A 13,930-nucleotide genomic window follows, 5' to 3' on the forward strand; every position below is an offset into this window, starting at 1 on the left:
CCCAGGACCCCTGCCACAGGCAGAAGCCCCTGAGCTCCCATCACCCACCCCTGGGAAAATCAGACCAAGCCCAAGATCGAAGGCAAGGGGGGCAAGTGTGGGCGAGTCAGCTGGTGTCCTCCCAGGACTCGGTAATCGTCATTAAGAAAGGCTTTGCTGATGACAGTGTTTGCCGGGAGTCTGTGTGTGCCTGGGGACCGGCCACGACTCCTGGACGGGCAGGGGGACACCATGAGCCTCAGTGAGGAGGACGTGCAGCAGTTCCTTGACCAGAACCCCAGCTTCGCAGACCAGTACTTTGAGAAGAAGCTGAGCCCCGAGTATGTGGCTGGCGCCTGCGAGGATGGGCAGCCGCTGGACTGTGCCAGTTTCCGCGAGCTGTGCCAGGTGGAGGAGAGCGCGGCCCTGTTTGAGCTGGTCCAGGACATGCAGGAGAGCGTGAACATGGAGCGGGTGGTCTTCAAGATGCTCCGACGCCTCTGCACCATCCTGCATGCTGACCGCTGCAGCCTCTTCATGTACCGCCAGCGCAACGGCGTGGCTGAGCTCGCCACACGCCTCTTCAGCGTGCAGCCCAGCAGCGTCCTGGAGGACTGCCTGGTGCCCCCCGACTCTGAGATCGTCTTCCCACTGGACATTGGGGTTGTGGGCCATGTGGCTCAGACCAAGAAGATGGTGAACATCAAAGACGTGACGGAGGTGGGTTCTGGGCCACAACTGGTGGGGCTGGCGAGGCGTCCCTCCCAGTCCCATGGACTTGGTCAGCCTGCAGGCGATGTGGGGACCTCTGCTTTTAGGAAGGCAGCCTGGGGCAGTGGGCTGAGTGGGGTGGCTTGGTCCGGAGCTCGCAGAAAGGAAGGAAGCCAGCCTCGAGTTGGCTGGGAGGGTGGCCTGGGCAAGCCCTGCTGCCTCCCTGACCCATAGGCCTCTGCTCAGGAGCTTGGGGGAAGGGATCAGGGCAGGGGCCTGTGCGAAGGCCCAGAAAGGAAGGGCCAGTAGACCCTGAAGCCTGAAACTAACAACCCCCCGGGAGACCATGCTGCTTGCTGGCACAGGCAAGCTTGGGGGTTCGGGAGAAGCAGCAGGAAGACCAGGGGCTGGTCCAGGGGGGGCAGGAAGGGTAGGGAGCAGTACATGGAGCTGAGAAGCCAGAGGCCAGGCTCCTGTCGGGTGAGAAGAGGGTGGGTGTGGGGCAAGCACGCAGGAGGCCAGGAAGCCTGGGGTGGCACAGGGTGTGTGGGACATGTGTGAGGGCAAGGGCCTCCAGTGTGGGCATGGGGATGAGGGGCTCCAAGAAGGAGCAGGAAGGGGCCACTGGGGCGGAAGGGGAGCCACTGCCTTCTCTCTTCCTCTCCCTTCCCCCCTTTGAGAGGGGGGCGTAGGGGCCCTGAGCGAGATCAGCCTCGTCCACTTTCAGTGAAGGAATCTAGAGGGGATTGCCCACTGGGACGGGCTTCTCCCAAAACAGCCGCTGCCCCCTAGTCCCTGGAGACAGACAGACACGTGCACATCCTCCTCAGGCCCCTGGGAAGGAAGTGGTGGCAATCCTCTTAAACCTATCTGCTCTAAACAACCCCAGGTCCAGCGACCTGAATATAGTAATCTCGGGATTAGCTTCATCTCCATTCCCGTTTAAGAAATGGGTCACCCAAGCATCAGAATATCAGGAGCCTGAATTAACAGGAAAATAAGGAGTTCTGCAGTGGGGAGAGGTGCAGGGGCCTGCACTGAGCGACTTTCTCTGCCCCTTCTCTCTCTACATCCTGAGCCTGGGGTGGACCTCTCAGCCCCCGGAGGTCTGTCCTCCCAAGCCTGTGCTGTGTGAGGGTCTGGCTCAGGTGGCATGGCTAGCCTAGGTCCTGTGCCTTCTCCGTCCCTGGGGCCCTGGCTTCTTGAGACCCTTCTGCCTCCATGAGGACAGCCTACCCTAATCTCTCCCCCAGGGGGCCAGGGACACAGCATTGGCCTCAATCTTCAGGGCTGTGCTGGGCCTTGTTTATCTCAGATGCAGTAGAACTGAGACCAGAGTCAACATCAGCCAAAAAGCTCATTTCCATTAAGTGTGTCACAAAGCCCTAAGCATTTCAAGTGTCAGGCTTCCAAACTCATGTTGTCTTCAGAGGGGATACTGAGGCAGAAAGCCTTGCTCCAGCTGAGGCTCCAGCCGAGCACCCTATTCGCACGGTGACAAAAGCACGGAGGCTGTTTTTGGAGAGCAGAGTGTGCCTGGGGGACAGCAAGGACCGCCGGTGTGGGGGGGCAGGATGCCACGGCAGCACCCCACCGTCACTCTGCAGCTCTGAAGACCCCCGAGGGTTCATGGCAAGGCAGCCAGGCAGAAGGGACATGGCTCTGGGAGGGTCTCTGACTCCCCTCCAAAGAGCTGTGGGCCCGGAAACAGTCCACGGGGTCCTGCATGTTGCCAAGGCACGCAGACCCCAGCCGTGGCGGTGGCTACTGGGGGGCCGAAGGAGGCTAGACTGGGGTTAGGGGCACGGCTTTGTGGGGAGGTCTCAGAGCCAGGCCAACCCTGGAGAGGGAGGAGGGCGGCCGGCCGTGCAGGACACAGATATGCCAGCAAGCGGGCAGGCGAGCAAGGCGGAGGTCAGGGCAGTGCAGACGGGGCTGGGGGTGCTTGGGAGCCGTCACAGGAGCCCTAGACCCACTGAGGCGGAGGCGGCAGGAGGTGCCCAGAGGCCACCAGTTCCCCTCCGCGGCGGTGGGTGGGTTCCAGCCCCGGGACTCGGCCGAGCGGGCAGAAGCTTCGGAAGCAACGGGCCTGGGGCTACAGGAAGGTCCGGTTCCAGGGCTCCTGCTTCCGGCACCGCCCCTTGCCCGCCCGGTGGTAGAGGCTCTGAGTGAGGTAGGGGCCGCTCAGCAGAGAAGCGGGGTGGGACAGTGACATGGACACCGTGGAGGAGACGCAGGCAGGGACCTGAACGGGCGCAGGGCACGCGCACGGGGCGCAGGTGAGCCCGGCCCTTGAGGGACTCTGCTCAGACAGCACAGCTCTTGGCCAGAACCTACTCTCGGCCATCCTGAGGGTCCCTTCACTTTGCACCTGGGGTGCTGCAGGGGTGACAGCTGCCTGCAGAGACACTGTCAGGGCGAGGGTCCCAGTGTGGCAGGAGCAAGAAAGGGTGTCAGCTGCTGCGGGGCGGGGCGCAGGGAGCAGGGGGCGCAGGGGGAGCTGGTGCGGGGCGGGGCACAGGGAGCAGGGGAGCTGGAGGGGCCCCAGGGGAGAAGGGGGAGCCCGGCTGAAGGACAGTAGGGAAAGTCTGGGGTACAGCTACAGGCCGGCCAGGACACTGAGCTGTGTGGCCAGGAGGGCAGAACCCCAGAGCAGCAGGTGCCAGGAAGGTGAGCAGAGAGCACAAATACCAAAGGCAGGACCGTGACCAGGGCCCTGAGCTCCGCCTGTGCTTGGCCTGGGGTGAGGTGGTGAGACAGGTGTCTCCCTTGGTGCCACGAACACTGGTGCCACTGCTCAAGGCTGCTGCCACCTCCAGGGCTCCAGTATTGATTTCCCCTTGTGGCTGCGGGTGACAGCTCCCTCTCCAGTCATCAGGCAGGGAAGGACCTGAGACTAGTCGGTGCCCGACGCTCCCACGTCTTCGTGAGAACATGGCTGCCCTCCTTCCCAGCAGGCTCCCTCTCATTTGACCTCCCATTGGCCTGCACTGTGGCCCAGCTGCCCGTGCAAGGGAGTCCAGGCAGCGGTCGCAGCATCCTTGGGCCACATGAGGGCGGAGCCACAGAGAAGTCACCGGAAGTCACATGGGGTCAGTCACCCCTCTGTTTGCCACAGGACCAACAGTCCTTGGGTAAACCCAGAAGGCTTTTAACTAGTAATAATAACAAAACATAGGGAGCGTTTACAGGGACTGCCTCACTCAACCCAAGCTGACTGGTGAAGACAGGGGCCCAGGGCTGTCCCAGCCTTGCGCCAGGTGACGCGGTGGCAAGTCCAGGCCCCAACCCAAGCAGTCCAACTCTGAGCCATCTGCTGCAGCTCTGTGTCTGGTCACTTTGGCCTCATGTAAATAAATACCAGCACCCAGGGAGTATGAAGGTGGAGCTGGAGTTACACCCAGTCTGAAGGACAGAGCCCCAGTCACCTGGGGAGGCCTCATCCTGGTAACACTCCATCATCTGGGTCAAAACCCAGCTCAGCTCACTGGCTCCCTGTGGAAAGCCCGTCCGTCAGTTCCCAATCAAGGAGACCCCGAAGAGCAGCCCTAGAGCTGGCGGGACCTGCCCTGGGGACGGACAGGGACAGATGCCTCGTCAGAGGGGCAGCAGGCCCTATAGAGCACACGCTGGCTGGAGCACGACTCCGGGAGCCTCCCGGGGACCCTCTGCCCCGACTCTCACTCACCCTTTATTTGGCCACACACTTTTGGGAAGGAGCATATGGGGGCTGGTCCAAGGGGAGGAGACATAGGAGCCGGCAGCCTGACCTAGCAGGGACCTGGGGAGGGAGAAGGACGCAGGCCAGGCTTACGGGGGCGACAGCTGGGGAAGCTGACTCCCGACGGGGAATAGTGACCCAGCCGGCCTAGAGCCACAAGGACAGGCCGCGAGCCATGTCTTCTTGTGCTGCCTCGGCTCCTGATGCCAGCGCCTGCGTCTCAGCACTGGCCTAGGCGGGGGACTCTGTGGGGCTTGGCCCTGGGCCCCCCGGGTCAGGGTGAGCCAGGGCTCTAGGTCCACAGAATGACGGCCTCTCTCTTCTCCCCTCTTGCTGCCCAGTGTCCTCACTTCAGCTCCTTTGCTGATGAGCTGACCGATTATGTGACAAAGAACATCCTGGCCACGCCCATCATGAATGGCAAAGACGTGGTGGCTGTCATCATGGCCGTGAACAAGCTTGATGGCCCGTGCTTCACAAGTGAAGATGAAGATGTGAGTGTTGGGGGCCCTTTCAGGCGTGCATGTCTCCGCATGCAGGCCACCCCTGTCCCCAGGTCTGTCCTGGGCCTGGCGGGGTGCACACATGTTCTCTTGGTGTCTGTGTGTATACCTCTCCTCTGCTCAGCTCTGAGGGCTCATGTACGTGTTTCTCCTACACTGCTGTGTGTGTCTTCACGTGTGTGGGCCTGCGTGTACTGAGATCAGTGCCACATACGCACCCTGCTCCAGGCAACTGGGCATCTCTGCACCCTTGCACACCTGAGCACCTTCTGAAAACTAGGGTTGTAAACTCCTGTTGTTATGGGGCACCTGGGTGGCTCAGTCAGTTAAGCGTCCGACTTTGGCTTAGGTCATGATCCCACGGTTCGTGGGTTCGAGCCCCATGTCAGGCTCTGTGCCGACAGCCAGCTCAGAGCCTGGAGCCTGTCTTTGGATTCTGTAACTCCTTCTCTCTCTGGCCCTCCCCTGCTCACACTGTCTCTATCTCTCTCTCTCAAAAATAAATAAAACATTAAAACAAAACAAAACAAAAAAAGCCTCCTGCTGTTCTAATTCTTGTTTCAGGTTTTCCTGAAGTACCTGAATTTTGGCATGTTAAACCTCAAGATCTACCACTTGAGCTACCTTCACAACTGTGAGACGCGCCGAGGCCAGGTACCTGTGCGTGCACCCAGGGTGGGCCATCCTGCCCCAGCCCCCCACCCTCTGAGATGTCCGAGTCTGTCCCTGTCCCCGTGTCCCTGGACAAAGACAGTGCTGTGTTCGCCTGGGCAGGTTCCAGAGAGTCCCACGGCTTTGGCGGTTGTGGGGTGATGTTGAGAGTGTGCCGTGAGGCAGTGTCGGGAACCCACTGTGCAGCTGGGACCCCAAAGAGGTTGGGTCTCTGATGCCATCTGCCCGCCCTGACTCACCCCCGGCCCAGGGGGTGTGAGTCCCTGCGAACGCTGCAGGCGTGCTTCTGAAGATGTCTCAAACTCTATGGCAGGAGCTGGGGCGAAAGACAAACAGGGACAGAGGTGTGTCACTCACTGGCTGAGTCCCCTGGCGGGTTCTGCCCCTGGAATCCGCTACGCCCGCCAGGAGAGCGTGGGGCCTGACAGAAGCAAGGCAGGGCCTTATGTTTCAGGGACAGACGCAGAGCTCATGGGTGCGTGTGGTAGGTCCCCTCTGCGCCCTCCTGGCTCAGGGCCGGGCCCACTGCAGCCCTGGGAGACAGAGGACGAACAGGCAGCTCCTGTCACTCTGGGCCTTGGGCTGGGCCACTCTGTGGCCTCCAGGCTGAGCCTCAGAAGATGTTGAGGATGAACTGGTCACTCTAGGCCATCCCCACTGTCTGTTCTGTCTGCAAACGCTGAGTGCATCCTGGGTACCTGCTGTAAACTTACTTAAAATGAAAAGAGGTTCCTGCACTTATCTCAGAAAGGCTGTTTCAGGGCCTCCTCCTGACCCATGAGCTACAGAAGGAGCAGCCTCGGCAGGCGATCTGGGTTTCCTGAGGGTCCTCTGGCAATAGGCCAGCCCCACGTATGGAGAAGAAAGAAGCCTCTGAGAGCGAGACCTCCCACAGGCGATGGCCACATGGGTCTGGAGCCAAAGCCATGGGGATGAGGCTGGGCAGCCGGGTGCTCCAGCACGGCTGTGCAGAGGGGTGGTGGGAGGACCCTCCAGTGAGGACATCGGGGTGTCCTGGGCAGAGGGAAAAACATGGCCTGAGGCCTTGAAGGACATAATTGCCTGGATGGAGGCTGGTCAGACAGGGCGTAGGGCTGGCTGGGGAACAGCTAAGGGGCTGTGAGGCTGGCATGACACAGAGAGACTGGCGTCTAGAAAGGCCACCAGTTGACTGTGCCCTTTGGGGGGAAGTTGCTGTGAGCCCCACACTGTAGGAACAGGGGTTTGCACTGGATATATGTCCCCCCTCACCCATTTATCAATTTGTACAGTCATTTATTTACATCAGTTTGGAGTCACGAGTATTTCAATGATAACCCTAGTCAACTTTACTGATTTTGTTGTTCATTCTGTTCTGACTGTAGCCACTAGGAGCCTTGCAGTGAGCTCCTGTGCTATCTGACACAACCCATTGACCCCATTATTCTGGGGTGTTTTTGTTTATTAGGCTGGTGGATGGGTAGGTTTCTTGGGTGGGGGGGGTGGCACATCACTTACTTTCTGATGCTCCAGGATCGTTTGTATATTTCCTGTCCAGTCCTGAAATCAGCAATTCCTCAAGGAGCCCTGGTTGCTTTTATTGGGGAATGGTCTTAGAAACAAAGATCTGGGCACTGGGTGTGCTCATTGCTACTGGGGTGTCGGCTTCAAGGTCCTGTCAGCTGACAGAGTAAGGAAGTACATGTGTGCATACTATTCTGTGCATACACACATCTACAAATATTTCTAAGTGTAACCATGAATCTGTATTAAGTTAAACTTGAGTTCTTACTGGTGTCTACAATGTAACCTGTCACCACAAGGATCTTCTGGCCTCTTCCTCTGGGTGGTATGCAGATTTCCACTCCAACAGTGAGATCATCCACCACTCATTTACTTAGTTCTTCAGTTCTAGTGTATGTGCACAGCAAGAACATAATTTTTAACCCCTGGGAGACAACTTAACCAAACAGAGGGCAGTGTCTGTGTTCAGCTTCTTTTGCCTTTAGTCTTTCAAGACTCTGCTCATTTCCAAAAATACCTCCATCAGCACCTTTTCTCTGCCTCCCTCAGTGAGGTGGTTTCAAGTGTTACAGTTTGATTATCTTGTCAGAGTCTGCATTATTTCATGGAATCCCCCAACCTGCTAAATGTTATATTGGCACATATTAAGGTTCATTTTTTCTGCTATAAATTTCTATAGGTCTTAACAAATGCATCATGACAGTTATAAACTATTAAAGTATCATAAAAAATAATTTCACTGCCCTAAAATCCCCTGTGTTCCACCTGTTCACCTCTATCCTCAACTCCACTGAACCTCTGGAAACCACTGATCTTTTTTACTGTCTCCACAGTTTTGCCTTTTCCAGAATGTCATATAGTTAGAACCATGCAGTGTGTAGCTTTTCAGATTGGCTTCTTTCCCTTAGTAAAATGCATTTAAGTTACTCCATGTCTTGGGGCACCTGGGTGGCTCAGCTGGTTAAGCATCTGACTTCAGCTCAGGTCATGATCTCACCGTTTGTGAGTTTGAGCCCTGTGTGGGGCTTCATGCTCCCAGCTCAGAGCCTGGAGCCTGTTTCCAGTTCTGTGTCTTCCTTTTTCTCTCCCCCTCCCCCACTCACGCTCTGTCTCACTCTCATTCTCTCTCTTAAAAAAAAAAAAAAAAAAAAAAGAATAAACGTTAAAAAATCTTAAGGGCACCTGGGTGGCTCAGTCAGTTGAGCATCCAACTTCGGCTCAGGTCATGATTTTGCAGTTAACGAGTTTGAGCCCCACGTCAGACTCATTGCTGTCAGCACAGAACCCAGTTTGGATATTCTGCCCCCCTCACTCTGCCCCTGCCCTGCTTGTACTCTCTCTCTCTCTCAAAAATAAACATTAATTTTTTTAAATTTATAATTCCTTCATGTCTTTTTATGGCTTGATAGCTCATTTCTTTTTAGTGCTGAGTAACATTCCACTGTCTGAATGTATCACATTCACCTATAGAAAGACATCTTGATTGCTTCCAGTTTGGAGCAATTGTGAATAAAATTGTTAAAAACATTTGTGTGCAGGTTTCTGTGTGGATGTAAGCTTTCAAATCAGTTGAGTACATACCAAGGAGTGAAACTGCTGAATAACATGGTATAGTTGTATTTAACTTTAAGAAAAACCTTTTTTCAATGTTTGTTTATTGATTGATTGATTGATTGATTGATTGATTTTTTGAGAGTGAGAAAGAGAGCAAGCAGGGGAGGCACAGAGAGGGAGACATGGAATCTGAAGCAGCTTCAGGCTCTGAGCTGTCAGCACAGAGCCCGATGCAGGGCTCGAACTGACGAAATGTGAGATCATGACCTGAGCAAGAGCCAGCTGCTTAACTAGCCACTCAGGCGCCTTTAATTGTATTTAAATTTGTGAGAAACTGCCAAAAAGCAACTGTGCCATTTTGCATCCCTATCAACAATGAATGAGAATTCCTATCATCAATTTTCAATATTGTCAGTTACTTGGATTTTAGTCATCCTAATAGGTGTGTCTCATTTTTGTTTTAATCTACAATCCCCTAATGATGAATGCTACTAGGCATTTTTTCGTATACTTATTTGTCATCTGTACCTTATTCCTTGAGGGAATGTCTGTTCAGATCTTTGCCCATTTTTAAATTAGTTTTCTGTTTTCTTATTGTTTCATTTTTAAAGTTTTTCAAAATTTTGGATACAAGTCCTTTATCAGATGTGTGTTTTGCAGATATTTTCTCCAATTGTATAGCTTGCCTCCTCATTCTCTTGACACTGTATTTGGAAAAACAGAAGTTATACATTTTATTTTTTTTTAATATTTTTATTTATTTCTAGGAGAGAGAGAGACAGCGTGAGCAGGGGAGGGTCAGAGAGAGAGGGAGATACAGACTCTGAAATAGGCTCCAGGCTCTGAGCTGTCAGCACAGAGCCCGATGCGGGGCTCGAACCCACGAACCGTGAGATCATGACCTAAGCGAAAGTCGGACGCTTAACCGACTAAGCCACCCAGGTGCCCCAGAAGTTATAAATTTTAATAAAGTCCAACTTATCAATTGTAGTTAGGTGTTGTATCTCAAAACTCATCGTCGATACATGAATGGATAAAGAAAGCATAGCATATATACATATAGTGAAATATTACTCAGCCATAAAAGAGAATGGAATTTTGGCATTTGTAACAACATGGATGGAGCTAAAATATATCATGCTAAGCTAAATAAGTCAGTCGAAGAAAGACAAATCTACCATATGATTTCATTCATATGTAGAATTTAAGAAATAAAACAAACAAGCAAAAGGGAAAAGAGAGGGAAAGGCAAACCAAGAAACAGACTTCAAACTATAGAGAAAACACTGAAGGTTACCAGAGGGGAAGCGGGTGGGGGATGAGGGAAATAGGTGGTGGGGATTAAAGAGGGCACTTGTGGTGATGAGCACTGGGTGACGTACGGTACAGCTGAATCACTGTGTCGTACACCTGATTTAACATAGCATTGTATGTTAAAGAACTGGAATTAAAATAAAAACTTAAAAAAAACCCCACCTCATCACCAAACTCAAGGTCACCCATATTTTCTTCTATGTCATCTTTTAGGAGTTTTATAGTTTTGTGTTTTAATTTATTTTAATGTTTATTCATTTTTTGAAAGAGAGAGAGACAGAGCATGAGTGGGAGGGGCAGAGAGGGAGAAGACACAGAATCCGAATCAGGCTCCAGGAAGGGCTTGAACCCACAAACTGTGAGATCATGACATGAGCCAAAGTCAGAAGCTTAATTGACTGAGCCACCCAGGCACCCCTATAGTTTTGTATTTTATAGTTAGGTCTATGAGTTAATCTTTGTGAAAAGTGTCACGCCTGGGTCTAAACACGCTTGTTTGCATATGGATGTCAAATTGTGCAAAAACTATCCTTTCTCCATTGAATTGCCTTTGTTTCTTCATCTAACCTGCAGTTGTCTATTTCTGGGTCCTCTATTCTGTTTTATTGATCTATGTGTCTATGTTTTCACCAATATCATAGTGTCTTGATCATTATAGATTTATAGTCTTCAAATCAGAAATATCAATTCTCCAACTTGTTTTTTCTGCAGTATTATTCCATGGGTGGGGGGAGGTGCCTTTCCATTTAAACTTTAAAGTCTGTTTGTCTATATCCACAAAGTAGCTTGCTGGTAATTTAATTGGGCCTGCATTTAGTCTGTACAACAAGTTGGAAAGAACAGGCAACAGTAATGGGTCTTCCAGTTGATAAACAGAGAATATCTCTCCATTTCTTTAGATCTTCTTTGGTTTCTTTAGAATTTTGTAGTTTTTGCATAAAGATCCCATATATTTTGTTAATTTGTACAGTATCACTGATTTATGCTAATATCAGTGATACTGTGTTCTTTTTTTTTAATTTTTTTTTAATGTTTTATTTATTTCTAGGAGAGAGAGAGAGACAGCGTGAGCAGGGGAAGGTCAGAGAGAGAGGGAGTGACAGACTCCGAAACAGGCTCCAGGCTCTGAGCTGGCAGTCAGCACAGAGCCCGACGTGGGGCTCGAACCCACCAACCGCGAGATCATGACCTAAGCGAAAGTCGGACGCTTAACCGACTAAGCCACCCAGGCACCCCAGTGATACTGTGTTCTTAATTTCAAATTCCAATTATTGCTGATATAAAGAAAAGTGGCTGACTTTTGCATATTAATCTTGTATCCTGTGACCTTAAAACAACCTCTTATTAGTTCCAGGAAGATTTTTTAAATTGACTCCTTGATATTTTCACACAGACAATCACATCATCTGCAAACAAAGACAGTCTTATTCCTTCCTTCCCAATCTATATGCGTTGCATTTCTTTATCTTGTCTTATCGCACTAGCTAGGACTTCCACCACAATGTTGAATATGAGTAGTGAGAGAGGACATCCTTGCTTTACTCCCAACATTAGGGGAAAACATCCACTTTCTCACCATTAGGTTTGATGCTCACTAATGGTTTTTGTAGAATTTTCATCTAGCTAAGGAAGCTCCCCTCTATTTCTATTCTGCATAGAGTTTTTATACTGAATGAGTGTTCTATTTTTGTCAAATACTTTTCTCCATCAATTGATATGATTGTGTCATTTTTTCTTCTTTAGCCTGTTAATGTGGTAGATTATATTAATTGATTTTCAAATGTTGAACCAGCCTTGTATACCTGGGAAAAATACCACTTAGTCATGAAGTATAATTATTTTTATAGGTTACTGGATTGATTTTGTTGATATTTTATTATGAATTTTTGCATCTATGGGCACTGGGTGGATCAGTCGGTTAAGCAACTGACTCTTGATTTTGTCTCAGTTCATGATCTCATGATTCTCATGATTTAACATAATTTCTTCTCTATGTTTGGTAGAATTCATCAATGAATTCATCAAGGACTGATGCTTTCTTTTTGGAAGATTATTAATTATTATTCTCACATCTTTAATATATGCAGTTCTGGGAATGCCTGGGTGGCTCAGTTGGTTAAGCATCCAACTCTTGGTTTCAGCTCAGGTCTTGATCTCACAGTTCATGAGTTCGAGCCCCATATTGGGTTCTGTGCTGACAGTGCATAGCCTGCTTGGTATTTTCTCTCTCCCTCTCTCTCTGCCCTTATCCTGTTTGCACGGTCTCTCTCTCTCAAAATTAATAAATAAGATTAAAGTTAAAAATACATACAGTTCTATTCAGATTATTCTATTTCACCTTATGTGGGTGTTGGTAGTTTGTGTCTTTCAAGGCATAAAAAAATCATTTTACCTAAGTTGTCACATTTTGGGGCATGGTGTTGTTCTTAATATTTATTATTTATGTATTATTTTTTTTTCTCCTGCTTGCTTTAGGCTTAATTCATTTTCCTCTTCTGGTTTCCTAAAATTAGATTATTGATTTTGGATCTTGCTTCTCTTCTAATATGTGCATTTGATATTGTGAACATCCCTCTAAGCACCACTTTCACTGGATCCCACAAATTTTAATAAGCTGTATTTTTGTTTTCATTTAGTTCAAACTCTTTATAAATTTCGCTGGATACTTCTTCTTTGACCCATGTATTATTTAGAAGAGCTTTTTGTTTCATATATTTTATAATTTTCCAGCTACCTTCTGTTTAATTTCTGATCCTTAGTTTAATTGTGCCGTAGTATGATTATATATTACTCCTTATGATTTTTAATCTTTCACATTTGTTAAGATGAGTTTTATGGCCCAGAACATGGTCTATGTTGGTGAGTGCTCCACGTAACCTTGGAAGTACCTATTTTCTGCTATTTTGGGGTGGAGTGGTCTGTTGATGTCTATTATCTCCAGTGTTATTCAGACAACTCTTACTGATTTTCTGCCTGCCAGATCCATCAATTACTGAAAGAAGAGCACTGAGGTTGCCAACTCATGGGTTTATCTATTGCGCTCTCAAGTTCTATCAGTTTTTGTTTCATGCAATTTTCTGCTCTGTTATTAGATGCATACACATTAAGGATGTTATCTTCTTGGAGAAATGACCTCTGTACCATTATGTAATGTCCCTTTTTACCCCTGATAATTTTCCTTCTTCTGAAGTCTACTTTGTCTACAACTGATATAACTACTTCAGCTTTCTTTTGATTCATGTTGGCATAGCATTTATTTCTCCTTCTCTTTGCTTATTTTTCTAATTATTTTTATTGTGCTAAAAGACACACAATATAAAACCTACTATCTTAACCATTTTTAAGTTTACAGTTCAGTGGTTTAATTACATTTATATTGTTTAACCATTATCATCATCCATATCCAGAACTCTTTACACATTCCCAAATTGAAACCCTATCCTCATTAAATACTAACTCCCCAGTCCCCTTGTCCCCAACACCTGGCATCTATAACTCTACTTTTGATCTCTACGATTCTGACTACTCTAAGTACCTTATAGAAGTGGAATCACACAGTGTTTGTCTTTTTGTGACTCACTTATTTCATTTAACATAAAGTCTTCAGGTTCATCCATGTTGCAGGAAGTATTCAAATTTCTTTCTTTTTAAGGCTGAATAAAATTCCATTGTCTGGATAGACCACATATTGCTACCCTTTTGTCCGTCAATGGACACTTGGGTTGCTTCCACACTTTAACTATTGTGAATAATACTGTTATGAATATGGGTGCACAAACATGTCTTTGAGACCTTGCTTTCAGTTCTTTTTATTACATACCCAGAAGTGGAATTGCTCGTTCATATGGTAATTCTATTTTTAATTTTTTGAGGAATTGCCATACTGTTTTCCACAGTGGCTGCACCATTTTCCATTTTCACCAACAATGTATGGGGTTCCAATTACTCCATATCCTCACCAAAACTTGTTATT

At 49.2% G+C, this 13,930-nt stretch overlaps 1 protein-coding gene across 1 annotated transcript in view; it reads left to right on the top strand.

Annotated features, from left to right (window-relative positions):
• The first annotated feature begins 216 nt into the window (after window positions 1–216).
• The window catches only part of PDE6B (phosphodiesterase 6B), a 34,088-nt gene continuing 20,374 nt past the window's right edge, over window positions 217–13,930 (top strand). The window contains exons 1-3 of the mRNA XM_039220409.1: window positions 217–699; window positions 4,753–4,905; window positions 5,479–5,568. Coding sequence (XP_039076340.1) covers window positions 232–699; window positions 4,753–4,905; window positions 5,479–5,568 — 711 coding nt within the window. The 5' untranslated portion in view covers window positions 217–231. The remainder of the gene's footprint in view (window positions 700–4,752; window positions 4,906–5,478; window positions 5,569–13,930) is intronic.

Source organism: Hyaena hyaena, unplaced genomic scaffold (assembly GCF_003009895.1).
Source record: "Hyaena hyaena isolate Hyena2069 unplaced genomic scaffold, ASM300989v1 scaffold_886, whole genome shotgun sequence".
Classification (NCBI taxonomy): Eukaryota; Metazoa; Chordata; class Mammalia; order Carnivora; family Hyaenidae; genus Hyaena; species Hyaena hyaena.